We start from the raw sequence: 26338 nt of genomic DNA on the forward strand, positions 1-26338 counted from the left end.
AAATGCTCCAGTCCTCCACATCTGCCTCCCTTTGCGAGCGGATGGAGGAGAAAAGCAGGAGGCCGCTGAAAGAGCGCTCATTGAGATCACAGATGGAGTTCGGGGGGTTTTCTGCTCGAAATTTGAGAAACACCATTGTTCCAAATCCAAACTCAATGTGTTCCAGCACAATAGCCGAGGCTTTGAGCTGCGCCGACTCAATCGGCCTTGTTTTTTAAACTTGAAGTGTTGAGCACAAAGCGCGGCCTCCTAAATGTCAGCTCTGCTCCTGCGCTCCGGAAAAAAACCCGCAAAAGAACACAATTCTGCAGCAATAATTACTCTGCTTCAGTTCGCACGCCGCTGCGCCCATTCACAGCCCTTTAGCCCCATTTAACGCTTTATCCACTGCGCCATAAGCCGAATAACACAGCTTTCATTCCTCCCACTGACAGCAGACTGCAGAGCAGAACCCAGAAGAGAAAGAGACTAATCTGAGGAGGACACTTCCGCACGATCTTTTACTGTTTTAAAAACGAATCGAAATGTTCGGATTGCAGATAACGGACAGGCTAGCTTATACAGCCTTGTGCAAAAGTCAGGACACGCTTTGAGGGACAGACTGGACATTTTAACTAAACATTTTCTGCACATTTTAGATACAATTCCTATTCATTTTCTATATTCACACGTATTACCAAATAAGAATCTGAAAGTATCATGTTAAAAAAATAAAACATGACATTTAAAATGTGTCATTACTTTTGCACACGCCACAATTATTAATGAAATTAAAAAAAAGTATTATAAAATTAAATTAAGCTATCAAACGGTAATTGTGCAGGAGGTCTCTTTCATTTTCGCTTGGAAAATATACACACAACGCTGGTAATCAATTTCAATAAATACATATCAATGTATTTTTCACGCCAGTATTAGTGTATGCTATAATTAAGAATGAATAAGAATTAAGAATTTGCTGTCACGAAATATGAGAGATATTAGTAGTAGTCTATTATTACTCTTTATTTAGTGGATTTATAGACCGCTGGAATAAATATGCACAACATTTAAATCACTCCTCATGTCTGATTACTAGATGAAACTTAGTATTTCAGACAGGATATGCTTTTAGTTACTTACATTTAGTTTATATATAAAAAATAATTTAATTCAATATTTCAAATCTATTTTAGGAAAAATGAATCTATTACAGAAATACATTTAAGTACGTAAGTAAAACTCCTCTGTCCAAATGTTTTTAAAAAGATGCAAGTTTTAACAAATATTTGAGTTGAAAAAACGAAGTTACATCAATCAAATCTTTTACTGAGTAATATATGCGGGACAATATTGCCATTTTTCACGTAGGACAAATTAATGTCGTTATGCATATATTTACATATCGCTCCTGTCACCTAAAATAATTTTGCCTTTTTTAACTGGTCAGTTTAAATGATGTTTAAATTGGATGATGAATAGACTAATATAAATGATCCAAAATGACCTGGAGTAAAATCTTTTATATTAAAAACAATTTTCATTTAAAAGTTAAGATTTAGTTTTTCTTCTGTACAGTTGACATCAAATTGAGATTTTTGAATCTCAATAGCTACGATACGAGTTTACAGTTTACTTATGATAAAAAAACAACTGTATTTTGCGTTGAATAAACCCGCTTCAGAAGCGTGTTATACTCGGCTGAACCGCTTCCAGCAGTGTAGTGAACCTTAAGACCATCCTCCTCATTTCTTTTATTGCTTTGACTCGCTTCAATATGTGAAGCTGTTTCCAGATCAGCTTGCACAGTGAGGACAACGCAGACACAGGAAGGGTCATTATAACTCAGAGCAGTTGTCTGTAGTTTTAACGTGCACACAGTAAAGAGTTGTTTAGAGCTAATCTCCACAGTGGGCAGCGCTGAGCTCTTTAGGCCTCTCTCACTTGGGTCTGGTGGTCGTGTTGGGCTGCTGTCGTGCCTGAGAAAGTAAACTGAGAGTGACCCTCCTCAGTGTAGTTTGGGATTTCAGTATCTTGGCCTGGCCGGGTTTAAAAGGCGAGCTGTTGCTTCAGAGCAGACATTTCTTCTCTTCTCGCCGTGGGCCTCCTTCCATGACCCTTAAAGACTGGTTAAACAGCACTGAAGGCTTCCCTCTTTGTTAGGGAAAGATCCACACAGCACCTGACGAGTCCTGAGGAGCCTCAGAGCATAGTGCAGCAGTGTGGGACCAAGTCACGACAAGGCCATTCAGCTCTGATGAAGATGTCTCACACTCTGACTGCTGCTGACCATTGGAGGAGTAGATTAAAAAAGAAAAAAAAAGAAAAAATAAGGTCACCACGCACCACAGCTCACAGACTGCACCGCAACACTGCAACTGTTACCAACTGCTAACTTTGTGATTTACAAAGTAAAATATTTATTTTTCTATAAAACCTGGCTCTCTAAATTCATTTGATGGGTTTATATAGTTCTGTAACTTAAATGAATAAACATTGTCCCCCTACCTCAGGCCATGGTGAGTGTATTCACAGCAATAAAGCTCAAGGGCCACGGAAATCAGTTGGCAACACACCTTTTTTTTGTGACACAGCTTCGGTAAAGTTTAGCAAACTTAACAGCCTGATTACCTGATTGGCTCACCTCAATAAAAAAATAAAACATGCTGGATCAAGTTGAAAGAAACATCACTCTATCCAATTATCAGCACTTCCGACCAACCCATCAGTGCTAGTTGTGTCTGTACAAAGCCCACGTCTGCGCACATTAGCCAAACACTCAGTGATTGAAACAGTAATATCACACATCATAGGAGCTGTACAATCAGCATCAGCACCCCAGGCTGGAGGAGGTACCCGTCACTTCTGCATGAGTGCAAGTTCGTCATGAGGAACAGAGCTTACCTGCCGATGGCCTTTCTTCATACACACACATACATGAAGTTGTCATCAGCAATACCCATCCTGAGAAGCAGCAGCAGGTTGAGCTGAACAGGCTAAAGCATGAAAGAAATGTGCTACAAATTAGAACTCGCTGAACCAATGAAATGCTTAGTTCTTTACTGTGATGCAGAAACTGGAAGTGAAAGGCAAAACTGGACGATGAACTCACATTCAAAAAGTTAAAGATTTAACATCCTTTAACATTTTAAGCAAGATTATTGTATTTTTTTTTGTTTAAAACAAATTTAGAATGGAGAAAACAGAAAGAAGCACCATGCAACTTGGGCACCCCAAGAGATTTTAGGCTTTTTACCAAAGTCTTAAAGCTTCATTAACTTGTCAGGGCTATGGATGCCAGTTGATACAAATTCCGAAGCTTTATAAAAATTCAGACTCCTTAAACCTTGCCCCAACAATCAAAAGAGATGGGCTCCTATAAGCAGCTGTCTAGCCCTCTGAAAAGTCAAAAACATCTGATGCCCACGCAGCAGGACATTGCTATAAGAGGTAGCCGCATCCTCGGTTCTGGAAAACCAAGAAAAGTCCTAGCAGGTTTAAAAACAAAAAGGAAAATCAAAACCTTTCTTTGACTGAAAACCTTCAAGATGATTCAATCAGACACTGGCAGCGTGGTGCCCTATTCTACTGTGCAGGAACACCTGCACAAATATGACCTTCATGTAAGAGACGTCAGAAGAAAACCTTTTTCGGATCCTCATCACAACATTCAGTATTAGAAGTTCCATCCAAACAAACCTGAAAACAAGTCCCACACACTGATGACATTAAAATGGAACGTTTTGGCCACAATGAGCAAAGGTAGGTCTGGAAGAGGAAAAAAAGCGTGCAGAGGTTCATGAAAAGAAAACCTCTGCCACTTTTGAGCCCAATGATGGATTGGTCATACTTTAAGTATGTGTTGCAGCCAGTGGCACAGGGAACATTTCACTGGTTGAAGGAAGAACGGATTCAATGGAACCAAACATCACACTGTCTGTAAAGAGATGATGAAAAGGGGGAGGCTTCTACAGCAGGATAATGATCCTAAACACACCTCAAAAACCACAATGGACTACCTCTAGACGCATGCAGTTCCCGAACCTAAACATCATCTGTGGGTAGACCTTAAAAGAGCAGAGCATGCAAGATGGCCCAAAAAATTCACAGACCTAGAAGCCTTTTGTAAAGAAGAATGGACAAGAAAAAAAACCCCAACAAGAAATGACATACTCTCAGCAGACTACAAAAGGCATCTACAATCTGTGACACTTGTCAAAAGGGGTGTTACTAAGTATGTTATTGAGACCATGTGGGATATTTGCAATTTAGCCTCAGGCCCTTTTAATGTTTTATTTTAAAATTATAAAAGATGGAAATAAAAATTGTGCTTAAAATATATATATATAACTAAAATAAAAATATAAAAATGCATCACCTTTAACGTCATGCCTTTTGGAAATCTTTTAATCACTTGGCTATTTTAGTTAACAGAAATTTTGCCCAGGGGTGCCCATACTTTAACTGCAGGAATGCAGTAACTTAAGGAATGCCCTGCTATTCCAGTCTAGTTGCTAGTTGAGTTGGAGAAAAAAATCTGAACTACTAAAAATGAATTCATTTTAATTGAACAAACAAAAGAAAACTATTTTTAAACTTCGAATAGTTTCAAATTTCATTTTTTTCTTAAATCCTGATCTACTTATTCCGCTCAGAGATACTAAAAAACCCTGATCTACAAGTCAGGCTCGCTGGCCTGTGAAAAGAAAAAACAGTAATATTTTATTATATTATATAATATATATATAATTATATTACTATATAATATTATATTTTAACAGCCATGTGGAAGAGGCGAGACTAGGTAGGTTCAGAGGAGTGTAGGAGGAAGGAAAGAAAAGAGAAATGTTTTCTTAGGGCATAATGTCTCCTGTGGAAGTTCGATTCAGCGAGCACATTAAAATGTTGAAATTCCTTGCGTGAGAACTAGAAGAGCAACACGAAAACAGTGCAAGAATGAAACAGCCCCCAGGATGAAGAAGGTAAAGAAAGGTCAAAAGTGAAGAAGACACGGCAAGAAGCTTATTAAACTCTTTGCTGCACAAGACATAACTTGGTTGATGTTGGTGAGGTGCTGCATATTTAGCTTAAATCTGCATTTTTGCAATTACTACTTAATTGTATATTAACAACATCAAAAATATCAAAGTTAAAAATCTGTAGGTAGGAACAACCAAAAAGTATGTCTTTAGTTCACTGGATACGTATGTTGCACACATTTGATTTAGGTAAATGTCATGATTTAGCCTGTCCTGAGGAAATTATTTTAACACACATCATGTGGAAAATGGCAGGCTGGTCTTAACAGTTTATGGATACTCATGTATTAATTTCACAATGTTTCAGAAGAAAAACTAAATAATTAAACACTCCCTAAAATACTGGGCTAAAAATATGGATAAAAAAATTATATATAAATAAAGAACACAAGCTACATTTAGAAAAATCCTGTTTGGTTGCATACTGGTGTCTTCATTGGGACCTTCACTGATTGAAAAAAAAATTAACTGAAGTATCTCAACCCTCCACAAGGCCAATTGGAAGTACCACTGGAAGATAGTTTCGTAAAATAAATGTGTATATATATATATATAAAATAAATAAAACACAAAAAAACAAAAAAATGCTCTGTTGTCAAGCAACAGTGTATGTTTTTAAGCCCACACAGTGAAAACCACATAAATATTCTTGGTCTACGATAAATTTCAATAAAACCATCTGGCTTGTAGTTCACAGTTTTTTTTGTTGATTTCTATCTAGAGTACCAAAAATGAAAGACGTGAAAAAACCCCAGGAAGTTACCTACTTAGAAGGTGGTAAAAGTTCAGAAATACAAGATAAAATGTCACTGTACTTTTGACTTGCTTTGCAATCTAAATCACATAATAAGAGCATCACCATACAGCACAAAATGTGAGTGATCAAACATTACCCCCACCCCCCCTAACCTCTCTAAGCTCCACAGAAGGTCACCGAGACAGGCTGAAGACTCACTTAATTTCTCTCTCAAACTTTTCCCATTTTGTTGTGATGAACGGTGCTGCAGATGGTGCGGTAAGCTTTTAATCTTAGAGCTGAACAAGAAAAATTAGCCTTTGTGGCAGATAATATTGAGAGAAAGACTGGAAAGCACAGCTGAAAAACAAGACAATGAATCAATTTTCTCCAACCATTTGTTTGACTTTCATATGGGCATTTTGGTGTGATCCTGTGATCCCTCCAGCATTATTGCAAAAAATAAAAAATCCAAATAAAAATATATATAAATCAGTGTCAATTATTCAAAGGATAGACAAGATCATGCAGTCACTGCAAATACGTGGCATAAATAAAAAGCCTCAATTTCGGGTCTGCATTAAATAGGAGACCTCCTTAGATTGTCCTGAAAGCTTAAATTGCAGCACTGTATTCCTCTCATTTTCATTACCTGAAAAAAAAAATAGATGAAAGTATAGATCTGAAAGTAATCAATTGAAACTGAATTATTATCTTAGTATATTTCATACACCTGCTGAATATTCATTGGATGAACACAGGGAAATAGTACTAGCACGGTCACTCAAGCAATCTTTTGAGTGAATGCAAGATATCCAAAACCCCTGTCCTTTTTTTTCTGTAATTAGGCAAGTGTACGCTGTGAAGCACAATAATGCAGAAATCACGAATGTTCAGTAGTGGCTTTGGAGATTTTTGGACATGTTTAAGAGGGTTGTTTCCAAATCCAAACTTAATAGTGATTTTTTTCCCTGTTGGTCTGTACTGCTGTCACCAAATCCAACAAAAAAAGGCATCGTGAAACGGACAGAGGTTCATATATATTTTATATAATGTATCAAACTAAAACTAATACAGCATCAAACGTAAAGGGACAAAAGGGTGGCAAAAAAAAAGAGGGAAAAAAAAAAAAACCTGAGGGACCTGTTGTTTTTCAAGCAGTTGAGATTAAAACCAGGTCTGATCAGGAGTATAGAGAAGAAGGGGGTGAATGGGGACGGCGGCTGGCACTCCATAGGGGTGTGGCCAAACAGAGAGGGATCCAATGGAGCGAGAGAAAGGAGACAGTCCAGCGTTCTCCAGGAAATGTCTCTTTGCTTTTCATTTAGTCTTTTTTTTGTTCTTTTTTAGGTTTGGTCATTTTTATTTAATTTTTTTTTTGTTTGTTTCATTTCAACACAAATCAGATTTAAAAAGCAGCCGTAGAGGAACATCATCTCTGATGCCGTTCTAGGTATCCACACTTCTGTTCTTTTTTTTTCCCCCGTTTTGTTTTTTTTTTGTTTTTTTTTTACTTTTTTCCCCCCATCATTTTATCAGTGATTGGAGAAAATCTGTGACACTGCAACTGTGTATGTGTGTTTCTGTATCTCTGTGCTTGTAAAAGCTTCAGTGTGCATACAACATACACTCGGTATTCATGTACTGTGTGTGTGTTGTGTGTGTGAGTGTGTGTTTATGTGTCTGTTCTCTGCGGACACCATGCTAAAGTTCGTCACTGCTTGGGGCGATTTGTCCAAGGGCAGTCAGTCAGAGTCAGTTCTACTCTTTGGCCTCCAGAAAGAGGGTCTCCTGGGGGAAGAGCTTGGCTTCCAACAGCGTCCATGCGGGGTCTAACTGTGTTATCTGTGAAGAGAGCAGAGAACACAAGGAGCAGCAATAAGATATCAAAAATGCCATGTAGAGACAACAGAGGTACGTTAAAGTCATGTCATGAAGTAAAAACAAATAAAGGAGAATATCCTTTCACATACTCAATATGTCCAGAAATTAGTGGACCCCAATGCTAAAAAAAAGCCATTCACTTACTTTAAGTTGCACACATTGCTGACACACACATACACACAGCTTGTCTAGTGTCTACAGAGAAGTACTGACAATCGAACATGACTCTCAGGACCAGACGAACATGAATCTATTGGTACCATGCGTAATGCCAGGCATGGGTTAGAACTGGAACGGTGTTCTTAGGAATGATGGCACTCCATCTTATAATCTAATGTCACTGAAAGCCATCTTCACAGCAGTGCTCCAAAATCTAGTAGAAGGCTCTCCCCATACAGTAGAGGAAGCTACTCCAACAGCTACTCCTTTATTAATACCCTTGATTTTGAAAGAAACAATAAATAAGTGACCCAATATATTTGTTCACATAGTGTACTTAAGTAAGGGTTGCATTCTCTTTGTTAAAAGTGTGTATAGTTGATTGCCTGCTGTGTGTGGGCTAGGCCTGGCAATTTTTCCTGGTGTGCACGCTGTGTGGGGTCCGCGTCTGACATCATGAAGCACAGGCACAGTAATCTGATCACGTCACCGTGAGTGCAGTGTCCCGTTTCCCTCTGAGATAGACCCTGTTTGTTATTACATACTCACCAAGCCAAAGTAAATACAAATGATGACACTATGGGGCTGGGGGGACGCTAACACATTAACCAATGCTAACCTACCCAACAAGACTGCTGATGGCCTTTCCTGACCACAAAAGGAGGAAAAAGGTCCAGATCAACATAGTTTTCTGTTGTGATATGTATCTTGGTCAAAAAAACAAAAAACAAACATGTATTGTGTTTTTGCTCATTGTTGATGTCCAAATGCAGGTTTAGACAATGACGGAGAGAGAGGGAGAGAGAGACTAAATGAGAGTATGAGCGCGCGTGTGTGTCTGGTGTGTGTGTGTGAAAGCTGATTGTAGTGAGCTAATAGCAGGCGGCTCTCTTGTTACATAGGCCTTGTGTTCACACCTGTGTGTCCTACACAGCGCGAGCTCAACACAGGGCATTAACTGCAGCCTGATTAAGGCCTCTATTCGAAGCTCTACAGACCTCCTTCTTTTCCACTCTACTAGCAATTAACCTACTGGACTTCACAGTGCCATGAAGCACAGTGTGAGCAAAGTAAATGAAGTCAGACTGTAGCCTCGTCTTTCAACATTAGAGTCAAAGATAACAGGACCTTCCTTGTACCTGCCTATTTTATTAAGTGCCTAAAGGTGCACAATGTAGGTTTGCAAAGATCAACTGGAGCCCATCTGTTGCTGCATGATCTCTTTACATTGTTCATCAACTTAAAGTGATCACCATAGGTCCACTGCTAACCAGATATTGTCTGGGTGGAGGAGGACTTGGCACATGCCACTCCAACATGGTCCTTGCATGCCACTTAAGTCAAAATCCGACTGCCCCTTAATGAAAATGTACATTTAATGGGTTAATAATAGCTCATTGGTTCATTCCAGCAGCAGCAGTTGGTTTTGGAAAATTCAGGGTTGCGCCACTTCGCAGCACCCACAGAGCCAAAGCTGTGCTAGAATGGAGCAGAAGCAACAGCCCCCTAAAACATGCCTAGTGACACCCCTGAGTGTAGCAGTGCTGCTGGAGTTTTTTTGTAACACTGCTAGGTCCACCAACCACATTATCCAGCCAACATGCCACCACCTGTGTCTTACTGTACAGGGTAGGCCACGTCTAGTCTGGTTTTCACACTTCATAGGAGCTTCCTTGTACTTAAGTGCATCTACCATATAGGTGTACATAGTAGGTTTGCAATGACTGACTGGAACCCATCTGCTGTTGCTTGATTTGTTAGGCAATCTGAAACTAAAAGGGACCATCATATGACCATCGCTGACCAGATATTATTCCAGCATTTTGGGGAACTAAGACAGAATTTAGGTTGGAAAGATACATTCAAACAACAAACTAATGACGAAGAAGCCAATTTGAGCCTCATGAAAAGAGGAAAAAGGTAACATCCAACTGCCTCCAGTGAAAAGTTATTAATGACTTAATTAATGACTAACTGGTTTATGCAGGAGTTGAGAGTCTGTATTGACTCCACAAAATCTGAAATCCGGGTGGAAATTAGTACACACAGTACCCACACAAAGCCAAATATAGAAGAAGCAAAAGCCTCCGAAAACTGGTCTAGCGATGCCCTGGAGTGCTGCTGAGGGTTAAACACTTTACATTACTGCTAGGTTGTGAAAAGCCCACCAACCATATTATTATCATCTAGCCAACAGGTCTTTAACCATACAATGTAGGCAACATTTAGTAAAATCTAACAAGCTATTGTGCACAAACAGGCAACTGTTTACATAAATGAACAAAGCACACCAATATGGCAGGTGTACCTACTATAGCTGCAAACGAGTGTAGGTACAAGCTTGGTGTATCTAACAAATTACCAGCTCAGTGTAGCGCAAGCATGTGCAGCAGAATTTTCTTCTGGCACCAACAGATGTTCATAATTAAGTGCCAAAAAAGCTGTATTAAGTGGCAATGTTTTCTACATCATATTTCAGGAAAAACAGCATCCACACCACAGACGTGGACTAATTAGCTCTTCGATTGTTTACGGAACTGCACTAAAAAGAGTCATTCACGTTCACATCAGGGTGTCTTATTAGGCAGGGACTGTTCAGTGCATGCCCTTGGGTGGAACTGCTGTTGAACTGATGGATGTCGGCAAGATCAGAGCAGGTCGAGCCTCTCTAGGGAAAGGAATGATGGCACACCAATAACAGCACATTTGCTCTGTTGCCCCCAAAACTCATCTAAGCGTGTGACTACTGCCCTTTGTTCCTCAGCATGACCTGAGGGTGCAGCACAACGCCGGGAGGAGGTGGCACTCAACAGCAGGAGAAGGGTGAGAAGACACCAGCGCAAGGCTGGCAATGGGGCAACAGAAGGATGGGGAAAGTGCAAGCCAGAAAAAGAACAAATATGAGACAGAGATGGGGAAAGCAAGACGGTACTATAAAAAAACTCCACTTTCCAATCCCTCCTCCTGCGAACCACTTCACAAATGCTGCCTATGCAAATGAACCTGAAATGCTGCTATAACACCCCAGCATCAGGTAGAGAAGCAAATGAGGGTACAGGGAGGAGCAGGTGTGGCTGGATGACTGTTCTCTTTAAGAGAGAAGGGGAAAAAAATTGAGAGAAACAAGGTGGCACTCTATGGCAGGAGACAGATGCCATGGGTGATTGTTTACATTGTTATCCAATTAACAGACCATAAGAGCAGAAGCATCTGTCAACAAACAAAGCTGTTGTTTTTCCTCCCCTCAACTTGTCCCTCTCGCTCGCTCGCTCTCCCTCCCTCTCTCTTCTCTGCATCACTTGTTTGTTTCTGCAGAACCTTCTGCTTGCCCTTCACCAATTATATTAGACTAATCGGTGTAACACTGATCATAGTAGTGGAACACACACACACACACGCACACGCACACACACACACACACACACACACACACACACACACACACACACACACACAAAGAAAGCAAACAAACGAAGCAAGCTCATTTCAGGATGCAGTGGTTCATCTCTCCGTAATCCCGTGAAGGGTTATTAAAAGAGAAGAAGTGGCTGTGAGAGGCAGAAGAGTGTTGCATGGCTGCTGGCTGTTTTCTTTAGGCCCTGATGATGTTGATGGCAGGTAATCCCTCTAAACCTTTAACAAACTCATCCTGAACGGCCCCACACAGTCCAACAAAAACAAGGCAGGCGACCGCCCCGATGACCAGAAAGAGCAAGTGAGATGAACAGAGAGATAAAATGGATACGGCAGACACGACTAACACACAGACAGTAAGTATTTGACCTGTGCCATGTACGGCATCAGTGTGAGCCCATGGTGAATTGTGCGGTGAAATTGCTCAGTGTTAAACTGACTCCTACAGAGTTCAATTTGCATCGACAGAGTTTAATTAGGTTCAGCTCTGCAGGAGTCAATTCAGTGCTTCTAATTTCACCATGTAGGCTGAGAAAAATATTTAATGAATGCTGTATCTAGAATCTAAACACAGCAAAGTTTAAAAAATAATCAAAAAATAAATAAATAAAGGCACCGTAACTAAGAAAAGTCAGCGTAATTGCATCTATGGGTGCCTTTATGGAAGGAGTTTAACAAAACACCTTTGTTTTCCTGCGAGACGTAGCTGTGCATGCGGCAGAAACAGGATTTACTGATATTATCTGCAGCTGCCAAAGTCGCAAAATTAATTTCAGTAAAAGTATGTTTAAGGATTAGTGCGATCAATACAATGGTACAAACTAATTAAAATCACAATGCCGAGCTTTCATAATAAAGCAGGTGGATGCTATGAAGACGAGCCTACAGAGCAAACCTAGCAAAGGCGTAGCACGGCAGAAAACAAACTAGATTAGAATGGCACAGATCCTGAAACGCGCAATCAAAACATTTAAACTAAATTAACAATGAACTCGGCAGCCAAGTCCTCACTGATGCAATCCTGGCTTTGTTGAGCTACGCATCACCACTTCAAAAGCCAGTCAGATAAATATTGCAGTTCATTAGTGGGAATCAAAGGGCTGGCCCGTATGCTGCTAAGGAGTCGGAGGAAAATAAATAGTGGACAGGCAATACAGCGGTTTCCAAACAGGGCGAAACGTGCAGCTGAAACAACGCGTTTGTAATGAAGCCATTTAGGGTCCTTCACCATTAATTAAAACCCAATAGTCAGGTCTGAGTTAGCACCGGGTTTGCGGAGTGTTTATTTAGCCAATTAGGAAAGCAGTGGGAGATCATTATCAGCCTGCAGGAAGGTTGCAGAGCGTTAGCGTTAGCTGAGCTGGAGCATGGCTGGAAGGGGGGGGGGGGTCACAGGAAGAGAGAAGGGTGTCGATCCCTGGCAGAGCCTACAGCCCTGCCTCCTGGCTAGCCTTTAGTAGGGCTGCGAGAGGGGCTCTACACACTACAGGCCAAGGGCCAAGCCAAACACTGAAACAGAACTCACGCCAACACTGGAGACATAAATCTTAAGCACACTTTGAAACGATGGTGACGGCGGCGTGACTCTCGGACAGCGACTAAGACTGCTAATGCAAAGTGATCTTCCATAAAACTTGTAGTGAAATCACAACTTGCAGACAAGTAGACTGAGAAATTACCGCTGAGAACTTTGGAATCACTGTTGAAAAGTTAGGAATGATATGAAACCAGTTCGGTTGCAGAGCTGCTGGATTTTAATACGACCGTTCTGTGAGATTTCAAAAGGTCCCCAATAATTAGTTGGAAAGTAGTTACTACTAATAAAGTCAAAAATGATTGAGAGCATCCAACTAATTATGAGACTTTAGATGTGGCCTTCATGATCAACTGAACCGTAGATGATTCCAAAATGAACGAGAATTAAACACATCTAATATAGAGAACCTCTTCTCAAAAGTGAGACACATAATGACATGCCTCACGTTATTTTTTGTTCCCAAAATATGAAAAACAATACATGAAATAAAACTAATAAATCAGTGTATTTAAAAACAAAACTAATAAACCAATACACCTAACAACTAACTCTAACTTTTAAAGCAGCAGCGTACATGGATATGCACACCCCTGCATTAAAGACAGTAAGAATGGGGTATGGCAGCCTATGGAACTCTGGCATTGCATTAAAGAGCACATGAATAGATGGAGAAAGCAGAAGCTAGTGCTAATCCCTCCTCTAACTTTATCCCAACGAGTGCAGGTGCTCCAAGAGAAGGAGAGAGCAAACAGGACCTGACAAAGCACAAGTCTCGCTGCGGCACGGACAGCCAGAGAAACAACAGCATTCAGACACTTGCTTCTTGCTCTCCCTCCCTCTCTTACGCCCGCTCTGTTTAATTACTCTCTTATTGCTGGCTGTTAGCTTGCTTTCGGGGGTGAGGAGCAGAGGAAGGGGAGGGAGAGAAAGATAGAGAGAGAGAAAGAGAGATGAAGTTTAAACATTTGTGCAGAATTACAAATGCAATAGTGCTCCACGTTCTAATCCTGAGGGAGGGATGGAGAAAGTCTGTGGAAGAGATGATTTTAATTAGACGAAGGAGAGGAAGAGAGAGGCAGAGAGAGAAAAAGGATTAAACTTGGGCACTGTGTTCACACTGAGAAACACTGCCAGTCTTTCTGCGTTCAACTCTGCAAACTCACTCCAACGCTGGATACACTTTTCACCACACACACACACACACACACTTATAGGGGTGTCATCTGGTACCTAAACAGAAGTCTCTACGTACTTATTAAATTGTATGTGACGTGTGGTGTTGGGCATGTGATGCTGGCTTTTCCCTTGATTTAATTTAAGAGGTATACGGATTTACACAATTGTACAAAAACTAAATCTCAACTCAACACAAAAAAAGTTATAAATTTTAATGCATGTTATTAATTTTTTTTATTTACAAGTAAAACACTTTCTTTATTAATATTTCTTAAATGTAAAAGTCATTGGGAACACACCGATCATAAATACTTTTATGGTTGATTTGAATTTCTCAAAAGAGTGGTAAATTTTTGGGCTGTTTGAATTAGCCTTTTTTAAATCAGTGTAGGATAAATGAAGACATCAAATAATAATATTTGCTCGTAAGTGGGTCAAAATGTATTTTAAAAAATGCATATTTTTGTATAATGAATTCAATCAAAAGATGAAATCAAGTAAAGCGCTACATGAAAAGTATGAGGTGTCTGAACTTTCAGACTGTACATCCCGAAACTCATCGTCACATGTCTGTTCGGTGCCCTTGTGATGAATCGATTTAAATCACGCAAAGAAGACTTTCCAAACAGTCCTATTAAAACATTACAAGGTTTTCAGGTATTTCCAAAACGAAAACTTTACAGAAGAAAAATACTTTTAATAGAAGTCAAATGTAAAAATATTCCAAGTCATTTAAGATAATTTCAATTTGTCTATTCATAACTCAATTTAGATACTACAAAAAAAACAACTGCCATATTTAAATAATGACAAAAGTAAAAAAAAAAAAAAAAAAAAAAAAAAAAAAATGGAAAAAATGGAAAAGCAAGGTTTCTGCGTGATGGTGACAATACACTTGAGCAAGTGTTTATTGGTGTTTTTTTTACTGAATGCATTGTGTATCTGTGTGTGTATACATGTGTGTGTGTTTTTCGCAGGGGCCTTCCTCCTAGTCCCCGTTGGATTGGGATGGCATGCTGTCTGGGCAGGCCTGCACACTTCTCCTGATTAATGGAAAGCCCATTTCTGTTTCCATGCTGTTAATTAGTCAGGTCGTTAAGCACAGTGCTCGTTATCTACCTGCCGCAGAGCGAGTGCACCCAGCTCTCTAATGACGGCATGGCAGAAAACACACCCACATATACACACACAATCACACAAGAGAAAATGTGCTGACTGTATCCTAAGTAGCCAGTGCGCTTTCCTGCATCCAAGGATGCTAATTAATATTTTGCAAATTACGCATGCACTTGTGGATAGAAGTAAAAAAAAAAAAAAAAAGCATAAAAACCCATACTAATTAGTGATGCATGGATTTTAATTAATGTGCAGGTGTGTGAATATCTGCAGAGTCCTACAGTGGAGGCGCAATCGCACAAGTCTGCGCGCGCACACAAACACAAAGGGATTAAAGATGAGCAACAAACTCCAGCCACACGGTGGGATTAACTATCCAATTATACACTCTATTTTTCCTGCTGAGCTGTAACACTCACTCACCCACACACACGCACAGGCACACACAAAGAGAGAGCAATCCTGTCTCAGTACTGTAATTACTGCACCACAGATGGACAGGAATTAAGAGATATTGAGCCTCAGCAAGGAGCTGTTCTAATATCAACTCCAGTCCAGCATGCAGAATGACTAATGATTCTGCACAACAGAATTAGCGAGAAGCTGAGTGATTTAAAAAGTCATGTCCATTCATGACTGACAGACTTTAGGTTTTTAAAACTGGTGAGAGTGTGTGTGTCTAGACTTACATTTCTGCGGGGGAAGGTGGTAAGCAGTTTGAATTCATCTGACGGATAGCCTTTGGAGGCCACAAAGTCGAAGAGGACCTGCAGCTTGCAGCTGCCCAGGAAACGCCTCTCCAGGAACTCTCCGCTAGGCGTACGGATACGTAGCTTACTGACGGGCTCTCCTTCCTCCTCCTTGGGCTCTGGTGGTAAGGCCTGCTCCAGTGAAAGACGGATGGCCTGGACAGCGACATTGGGGGGGGGGTGTTAATAGGACTAATAATTAATAGGACTGTGATTATATATATATATATAAATCATAGTATGTAGTAGAATGGCTCACTTAATATATTAACATTTTCATGGTCATAGACTACATACAACTATGTGAAATATATCACTTTTTGTTATAAACGTTTCCTGATTTATCAAACACTCAAGACTTAAGATGCTCACAGCACACAGTAAAGTACAGTAAACTGCAATCAATATAAAGTCACTTGCATATTGCAAACCTTGGGGAGATCAGTATAATAAAAGGCTATGTAATAGGCCAATAATAGGTCATGTCAACATTAGTCATACGGTTTTATGTAATGGTTAGGGCACCCAATCCCTGGTCATATTACATCTGCTTTCGCTTAATGAAACATACTGCAAAAAAAAAAATAAGAATGAAAGCCTAAAGTGAGGTGTGAGTAATGGCACATTGTTTATATTGATACTGTTTTATGCAGAGAACAGATACAGAGAACAAATTAAATTACTTTAATTTACATACAAAACTATAGGTCAGGAGGTCTATATTCATAAATGAAGTAAGCAAAACCATGAATGTGGGGGAAGAGGGGAGAAAAAGAAAGAGGTAGGGGGTGGGGGGTCTCCAGTGGTTCGGAGCAGGACCTGCTGCTCCTCAGGGGTTTTCACCTCCAGCTTGTTGTTCCTGTTGTGACACTGGGTAGCATATGCTGTGACAACACACGCCGCCTTTATTTACCCACCGTAATGCAATTATATTTCATCAAAGTGTACAACAGTAGCTCATTAGCAGCTGCAGGCCTTGTGTGCGCGCGTGCCGGCCCTGCTCCCTCAGGTAAGAACCCGCATGGTAGGGCCTCTTTGGGGGATGAGCAGCGTCCCTCCCTAGACCAAAGCTCTACCCTCAAAGTGTGGTGTGTGTGTGTGTGTGTGTGTGTGTTTATTATAAGAATCAAATACAATAATATACAATATATACAAAATAGTAATAATAATATAAGTATTGGGAAAACAGTGTTTAATGTATTAAAAAGGAAAGAAAAGAAAATAGTTTTTTTTATCCTGCTTACTCTCTAGGGAATCTAGGGAAGTCTTTCTACTAGATTTTTGTAGTAGAAATATATAGAAATCTATATTTTACTCATCCTAAAATGCACACCCCTGCAATTAGGCATGATTCTAACAGGCAGTACTTTTCTATAGGGACTAGACAAGCTGTGTATATGCGCACCTTTGTACATCCGTGTCAGCAATAGGTTAAAGAAGATGTCAGGATGAACATTCATTAGAAGGGATGTTCAAGACCATTTGGACATAAAGTGTAAACATGTATACTCTATACACAAAGAACACTTTGAAGCGTGCGATGGGGGGGGGGGTACACAAGTGCGCAAGCACTTGTGTAGCACCTGACATAAGACACAATAATGACATCACTACTCTCCTCCTTTTCATCCACAGCTGACACAAAAGAGCCTCAATCACAGACAGCATTTCCCCCGTCCTCTCTTTTCTACAATGTTTGTCTGAATCCATTGTCATCAAATGTATGTGAGCACGAATGTGCGCATGTGTGTGTAAGAGTGTGTACTTGGCCAAACTCCAGGTGGAGAGCATCCTGCCGCTTTGTTTATTCATACACAATGTAAGAAAAATGAAGCGCAGTGGTCGGCAGAATGTGCACATTTACACGCACGCATACACAAACATACACTGTCTACTGCAGCTGCTGCCCACCACACGCTACACAGACTCCTTTTAATATCTGCCAATCTTTCTACCTGACAGCAGAGAAATCGACCCCATCGACCCAAAGGGACGAGAGATTCTGGGACGTCTGGCTTACCTCTATTCTTCTTAGCGGGCGCACAGAGAGAGGTAGGTTAATGGCGATTGTGCTTTGTAGCCCGTCTAAGATCACAAACAGACTTATTATGTCATACGTGCGAGGAACACAACTGCGCAGGACAGATAAACAATACATGTGACTTCACCCGTTTCACAGTCTGGGGATTCACATCAAAAAAGCGTGAAATTGTTGTCATGTATTCGTGACTGTGCAATCTGTTAAAGAACCACCGCAGAATAAATAGCATCTGCAGGTGCTGGGTGCAGGTGATTTTATCTTTGTGTGCGTTTCTTCTGCAGTGCGCGCAGTAGTGAGTCCCTTAGGGTTCATTACAGACAGCAGGTGAGCAGCTTCAAAAACCTCTCTCTCATTAAAACGTGCGCGCACGCACCCACACACACACGTGCACCCACACAAACTGACCTGCCACAATTACTCCCAACTGCCTTTGTCTGCATGCCCCTCTCTTCAACATGCCGTATACACTAAAAGCTTAATCCATAAGGGCCTGCATAAAGCTAAGGTAAGCTATTGTGTGGTATCATATATCTGAAGATACACTGTTGCTTACGACCTTACACCATGGCAATGGATCGCACGCAAAACAAGAAAGGGGACAGGGAACTGGACTGAGCTAATCATACGCTTTTGTTGAAGCTCGTTTAACTAATGTGACAAATCATCTCACATAGCAGGTTCACATCAGCGGACAACGCAGCTTTATATTACTGAGCAAACACACAATACACAGGTCGTGGGGAGGGCCAGGAAGCCCGAGTTATCGGTTTTCCCTTTAAACCCACGTCTGCTTTGTGTTTTTATTTTTTTTCTTATGCATGTTGTGTCGCCTTTGTGAGGCAGGGATTTAATATGAGCCTGTGTGCTGTGCTTTTCAATTCACAATAATAACATTTGTATGTGCACAAAACAGCACAATGACGTCTTTCTCTTTGTATGGGGGCCAATTTTTCAGACACAAGCCTGGTCAGAGACTAACTAAACTAACCTAGCATGTTTTTTTTTTTTTTGAGTCTGTCTAGGACTAGGCTTAAATCTGTGAAACGGAGTGCTGCTAGCTTAGTGACTCTGTTCCTCTGCAACTTCGGTCAGTGGGGTTGAAGAGACGCCTCTCCTGAGAATCAAAATAATTATTCAAGCAAATTATACTAAATATGTCCACATATATTGCAGATTTTTTTATTATAAAAAAAGTAAAATAATTGCATAGTGTAACATACTTCATGTAATGAAGTCAAATTAAAAACTGTATAAAAAAATTATTTTAATAATAAAAAAATAGAATGTGTAAAATATGTATTTTTGCATTTGTTGTTCAACTAATAGGGTAACACTAAATAAGCCTCGACACTGAAACTTTCACCCACCAAAATACAGAGTTCTTCGGTTAATTACTGTGGAAAGACCTGCTTATAGTAGCTGAAGTTTAATGGGGCAAAGCTGCTTTAACGTCATCCAATTGACATTTACTGCTCATATTAAACCTCGGTTTTGGTTATGAGGCAAGTTATGAGGGTTTAAATGTATCCAATAGCTGGGATACAGTGTTAACCAAGGCAATTTAGCTTGTATGCCTTGGATCAATAGCCATGCTTAAATGTTAAAAGAAAAAATCTTATCTGATTAATTTCTCATTGTCTCCTGCGATACTTGTACTTAAGCTTCACAACCTTTGGAATAGTTTGAGTTACAGTTGGTTATAGATGGTTTTATTCAATTATAATTAACTAGAAAGTTAGCTAGTTATGTCCCAGACCATGACATTACCAGGACTGGTGTTTAACCCTAACTTAGTAGCCTGAAAACGATACGCCAATGACAAGACAGTACATGTCTGTCAGATTCCGTCCTGCCAGTGTTGATAGGTAAATGTGACGGTTTAAAATTTAAGGCTTATTTCATGTTCAAGTGTCACTGTGTGTGGATTACGTATATTGATATATGTATATTCAATAATTAAATGTTGTTTGTTTCATTTATATTACACCATTATTTCTTTATTTACACATTAGGCCACATGTTTGTTTATTCGTTTATTAATCTGAAATCCTTTTGCCCGAACAACCCTCAGTATGCAGAGCGCATCAACACTGTTGCAGCATCTACAAAGGAGAACTCCGACACTATCTGATTATGTCCTTTAAAATCAATGAAAGTGACATGCACCTGTCGTACGCGATTGTACAGCACATGTGAGAAGAAAATTGGTTGGGAAAATACCGCATTATGTATGACAAACACCAAGGGATTCTGCTAATGGACAGCAATTATGCAATTTATGGAACAATGTTACCTGTCACATGCGTCATAACATGTACAGTTTGATCTGTGTGTGTGTATAGAGTGTATGGTATGCTTAATTGCCTAAATGAGTAAATGTCAGTTTAATTACACTCTCAAACCAAACATGCCATTCTACTAGAATATATTGTGTTAAGAGCTACCAAACAGCTCAACACCTAAATTCCAATGCAACCTGAGCTGTCCTTTATTGTTATTGAGGTGTGGTAATACTTCACAGCTTATTGCGGCACAAGAAAGGCTACTATATAGGCTGTTACTGCATAGTAATATGACCTATATCAATCTTTTTTAGGATAGTACTGCTCAGGCCTTTAGACTCAAATGTCTTTAGACTTTAAATGTCAAATCAAACACGTATAAACTAAATGATATCTTGCACAGCATGTGCTATTTTTTCAGATGAAAAAATGCAACTATTTTATCTCTCCAAGCTTTATGACAACATTCACATAAGATATTAACTCTATTTGCCAATTACTACTCTTGTCTCTGGTATGACAACATGGCAACATCCAAAATGACCAAACAGCTGATTTAACAAACAGCTCAAATTAAATAATATATTCTCTGTAAGCCAAAAGCTGGGACATCTAAGCTGTACAGAAAAGCGCTCTTGAAGTTTCAGTTTCTAAACAAAGCGGCAAAACCATGTCACATGTTATCGTCCAGATATTCTACATTTTTGTGTTGTTCATTCTCATTCAGTGTGTAATGCCCTTTATCTGGCAAAAAAAATCAAACCTCACCTCTCGTTCCTCTTCCTGCTCTTTCCTTATTCGTTCTTGACGTACTTGCTCTGCCTCTTCTCGCTCCTGTGCCTCTCTCTGTGGAAAATTCAGATTTTAAGCTTTAGGAAAATGTACCTTAAACAAGAAATGAGGGGGGAAAGCCTACAAATTACAGCTTTAAAAAACAAACCCCCCAAAAAACTAAAATAAAATCACACTATTTTCTTCACAAACCTTTTTGCGATCAGCTTCTAAAGACAAACGATAAGCTTCGTCCTGCTCTCTCTTCACCATTTCTCTGGCCTCGCGCTCATCCTGAGGAAATGCAAGAGATTTGTATAGGAATGTCATAATTTGTTGTAACTAGAGCAAAAGTTGTGTCATCACATAAGAAACAAATGTACTCCTGATGTGAGACCACAGCTAAAGCATACATTGTAACCAATTTATAAAGACATGAACAGAACGCTTTGATCCACGAGGTTCGATTGTACGGCTGTACTGCTAACAAAGAAAACATCTGAATGACAAACTAAGAAACTGAAGAAGACTGAAAGAGTATCATATGGGTTCTACTACATACACTAGTGGGCCCTTTTATTCTATTGTGTGCATGTGTCTATTGGAAAGGTCTCTGTTTGTTAGGGGCCACCCAGCTGCATGTCAACCTGCTGAGCTGTAAAGCAGAGAAAACTCTACAGTTGCCTCTGTGTGGTCAAGCCCCTGCCATTGTTTCTGGCCTGGTGAAAAGCAGGCAGGTCTGTTCCACAGGCTGAAACTGTGTGGAGAGACGTGAAAGAAAGAGTGTGGACACAGAAGAGCGGGGAGGAGGATGGGAGGCATGGAGCATAGTGGGTGATCAAAGAGACGAGAGATACACCCTAAAATCTTATTCATACTGTGAGGACAACATTGTCGCTGGATGAACAAAACCTTACATCCATTTTTTACAGCTTTATAAAAAGGTACTGAAATTGATGAATGGACCAATACATATGGATACATTAACTTGACCTGACCTAACAATCAATGTAAAAGCCCATATTCTAGCCTTAAGTCACGTATTCACTAAAAATTCTAAGGTAGCAGGGAGACGAATGCATCACTTTAATAATGAGCACATTTAGCGGCTACAAGAACAGCGGCTTTCCAAAGCTTCCCTACCAATGGTTAATAAAGGCTGGTTCATACCTAGTATGGACAGGAGGCCGAAGTGACAAAAAAAAGAGGACAAAATGGCTGCGCTCATACACCACCCGAAAACTAAAGCATTGCGGTTAGTTCACTTGCTGGCGCCTGTGTGTTTTCTGTCTTTAGTTGGTTGTGCGTACAACTTCGCCCAGTATACAAAACACCTTTATTTGGGCTAATTTCAGGTTCTCATACATTTATAAGCCTCAAAATGTTTAAAACTAAAGCTTTGAATTGAGCTGACCGGACTGAAGCCAGAAACCACTGACTTCATGACGAAACTATGTAATGGTAATGAGGAAAAGCATTTGTTATTTGAACTGAAGTGTCTCAGAAACCTATATATTGAAATATTGATTGGTTGACACATCTACTGCGACTAATCACACCTTGTGACTCTTCCTCCCAAGGATTTCTTTCTCAAGCTGTTGACTTTGGCTTTCTGAAATAGGTCTTTATGTTTTGTGTTTGGTTGTTCTTAGGTTGATTACTGGATTCCTGAAAAGTAGTTTTATTTTTTCTATACAAATAAACTTGACTTAATTCATTTTTACATCCTTGAACTTAGCCTCATTTTATTTTGAAGTTAATGTAAAGTTAATGCAAAAAGTTTTCATTCAGACTCCTGAAATAAATGTACTGTACTTTATGCAGATATACTAAAAACTAACTCCAATCAATAAAAGACACCAAAACATGCCTTAGCTTTCACTCTACCCATTATACTGATCTCAATTTTATAATCAAGTTCTCCAAAACACCACCTATAACTTGCAGAGACATGGGCATATGTCAGACACATACAGGAACGCTGTTGTGATCTTGGTAGATGAATGGACACAGTCTGGTTATGTCAGCTGGTCCTCAGTGGAAGAGCCGCAGACAGCATGTTTGTGTTGTCCAGGCAGACAGACACACAGGTCATTATGAGTCACCTGGTCACCTGACTACTATACATACACATACATACACACACACACATATATATATATATATATATATATATATATATATATATATATATATATATATATATATATATATATATATATATATATATATATATATATACACACACACACACACACACTAGCAGAACACAGCATCTACAGGACATGCAGGAGAATTCTAGGAGCCATTACCTCTGCTCCATTACCCTGATAACACTCCAACACTCTCTCAATCCCTTCACATTCCCTTCCCAGCCAGGAAAAGCCATTAATTGCATCCAGAGAGACCGTACAGAGCCTAGGTAAATCGAGCTGGGTGTTCCTTCAACAAACCCCTCCACTGTGTTGCCCTGTGTCAAAGTTTAACTGTACTGGGAGGAGATTGTGACAGTAAATAATACCAAACAAATAGTTAATGGCGTAACCCAGTGTTAACAAATTAAACACTTGGACTGAATACCACAAAGCTGCTAAATCACATCTAAAGAAATGAACAAAAATGATTAATTAAGAATTTATTTATGGGACTGTTCATGACCTTAATGCTAAATCATAATCATCATCAGTTCACAAAATGTAACCGCAGAAACAGCTGTTACTGTAATTCATCATTTCTACAGGGTCTAGTTTCAATTCCACAGAACATGAGTAGCCCAATTAACAACATACAGTAAACATGTCTTCTGTTGCTTTTCTCATGTAATTTTCTTAGAGCATTCCTGTGCACAGCACATCACTGTTGAGAAATGGCGTTTAAGACAGCGAGATGTCATCAGTAATCAAATCAGCCAAGCAGCCAGAGGGGACGATTAACCTGCATTTGCTATCTGAACATTTCCCACCAAACCTCAGACTGATCCACTCACCAGCCTGCTATGTGCACTGATCTTTGAATGAAAACACCTGCGTTTTCTGTCTACAATACATGCTCTCAACTGCTGAAGTTTGTTTTTCTCCATAAAACAACCCAAGAGGAGCGCAACATAATGTGTTACAATGAGTGCCAGGCTAATATGACACGTGTCACTTGCCAAGCATGCTATTTGGTCATTTCATTCAACTACTCAACATTATGTATACGTACACATATATACACACACACACACACACACACACACACACACACACACACACACACACACACACACACACACACACTATTAAACTCATCCAAATATACATAATATAAATAATATGAACAAACAACATTGATAATACTTATAAAATTATAATTTTTCTTGTTGATGTCCATATACACACACACACACACGTGTGTGTTTGTGTACATACATATATACATAGTTGTATATAACTATTACACACACGCTAATGTGTTCTACTATTGCTGCCCTCCGAATAGCACTACATCTTCAGCCTTACAGTGCATGTATTATATTCTCTTTACAGTCTCTTCTGTCATATGAAACAGATACAACAGATCATGCAAAAGACGCTTAACACAGTTTTACTGAATGGACACAGCACACACATCTTGTTTTTGTACTGGTCTTTGTGTGTGAGTTTGTTTGCACAGAGGGCATTGATTTAAAACAGGCTGTGACCACATGCAGTGAAAGCATATAGAAATGGCATCCTGTTCACCTTGTGATCACAACAGAACCACAGACTATAACAAAGTAGCTAATGAAATGGGATTTTCAGAGAGTGTATTCTTTCCCACTGTATGACTGGGTCATTTCAGAAGCTGACAAACAGTGGTCCTTTGTCCTGACTTGCCTCTCAAGCTTAGAAACATGGACTTTCAGGTTTCTGAGTGGAAAATCAATTTTAAAAATATTTTCTGGCCTTCTGCTTCATCATCTTTACAGGTAAAGTATTTTTGGGTCATTCTGCAGGTCCCTTTATTCAGGCGCAAAGGGGTAAATTCAATAAGCACACATTCATTGCTATTTCTCACCTCATCTCTTATATCCTCCTGCTGTTGAGCTGTGAAGATCTCCATGGCTCCCATCAGTCTCATCATCAGCTCGTCCACTGTTGTGTTACCTTGTGGACAAACGCATACACATACAGATTTTCCAACAGCAAAAGGGATCACTGATGCCACAGAAGTACCATATCAAAATGAATAATGGGAAACGAATGTGAAAAGGCTTAAATCAGAAATTAGTTAGGTAAACTATTTATTTAGATCCATTTAATACCTATGGCATTTTTCACTCACTGTGAACACTGTGTTTTCAAGCTGTAAGATACGAGCTGAACATAGGATAGTAACGTTAGCTGAGGTAACCTGGCCACAGCATTAGTTTGTTTACTAAAAGACTGGCTGCCAAAAGACTGTCTCTCTCTGTGTAGATTTTAAGTCATGTGATCTCTTGTTGCGTTCTGTGGTCAGAATTTTCAGAATTTTCACCGTGTCGCAGCACAACACGTCCGGTGTGCGACAAGCTTTATGTTACATTGTAAATAACTACATTGTGATGTACTTTTCAACTTAACATTAGCTAGTTAAATCCACCTTCTCTCCTCTCCCTGTCTTTATTCCTCCCTCTCTCTTGACAGGTGTGTAGAGATAGGAAGACTGGCTTGGGCAACATCCTAAGTCTCTGCTGCCTGTATCTGTCGTTTCAAAATAAAAGGCCTCTACAGCGTTTTGCAATAGTGACATTTCTGGAATCTGGAAGCAGTGGTGGCAGTTATTTTGCAGGGGTGGGTCTCTGCTGCAAAATGTATGCAGCTACATCAGTTTTTGAAGCATTTACTGGCACTTTGGCAATTTTTTTTCTAATTTTTTGCATTTTTTATGGTGCAGGTTACCTTGAATGACATTTAAAACTTCATTTGATGTCCTTTTCCCCATGACGATCAATAGCAGGGGGAACTGGTCAGTTTTGTACGTCCGAATGGTCTGCGCAACAACGCTTCCAAAGTGCCTTGTGCACATAGTGAGTAGTCTGGAATAAAAAAATAGAAGACGGACAGATAAGCTTCAGTACTGATGGTAGACCGGGCGACCATTCTTGGATGGATGAATGGATGGATGGACAGACACCCAAACAGAGTGATAAATGAACAAAACAGTTATAGAAAAGGAGTCCATAAGAATCACACAGTAATCACATCTGATAAGAGAAGATGACTCATTGTATTAAGTCAAAAAAGAAGAACAAAAGAAAGAGGGGGGGGGGGGGGGGGGAGATCTGCTTTTCTTCTGACTGACACCTCTCTCCCTCTAAATACAGCGCTGAACCGAATTAGTATTCTGCTCCTGCCTCGCTGAATTTGATAGGCCAGGGAGGATTTCTTATTCCATTACAAAGACAGAACTTTAAATTAACATTTCGCTGAAGGAAAAGGGTAGCACGCAGGCT

At 39.8% G+C, this 26338-nt stretch overlaps 1 protein-coding gene across 3 annotated transcripts in view; it reads right to left on the minus strand.

Annotated features, from left to right (window-relative positions):
• Positions 1 to 6783: 6783 nt before the first annotated feature.
• Positions 6784 to 26338, minus strand: part of faf1 (Fas (TNFRSF6) associated factor 1) — a 74972-nt gene continuing 55417 nt past the window's right edge. For all 3 annotated transcript variants that reach the window (XM_072681662.1, XM_072681659.1, XM_072681661.1), the window contains 6 exons: positions 25780 to 25921; positions 24922 to 25005; positions 21097 to 21177; positions 20881 to 20958; positions 15730 to 15945; positions 6784 to 7599 (listed from right to left, as the gene is read on the minus strand). In XM_072681662.1, coding sequence (XP_072537763.1) covers positions 7516 to 7599; positions 15730 to 15945; positions 20881 to 20958; positions 21097 to 21177; positions 24922 to 25005; positions 25780 to 25921 — 685 coding nt within the window. In that variant the 3' untranslated portion in view covers positions 6784 to 7515. The remainder of the gene's footprint in view (positions 7600 to 15729; positions 15946 to 20880; positions 20959 to 21096; positions 21178 to 24921; positions 25006 to 25779; positions 25922 to 26338) is intronic.

Source organism: Salminus brasiliensis, chromosome 6 (assembly GCF_030463535.1).
Source record: "Salminus brasiliensis chromosome 6, fSalBra1.hap2, whole genome shotgun sequence".
In the NCBI taxonomy this organism is placed as follows: domain Eukaryota; kingdom Metazoa; phylum Chordata; class Actinopteri; order Characiformes; family Bryconidae; genus Salminus; species Salminus brasiliensis.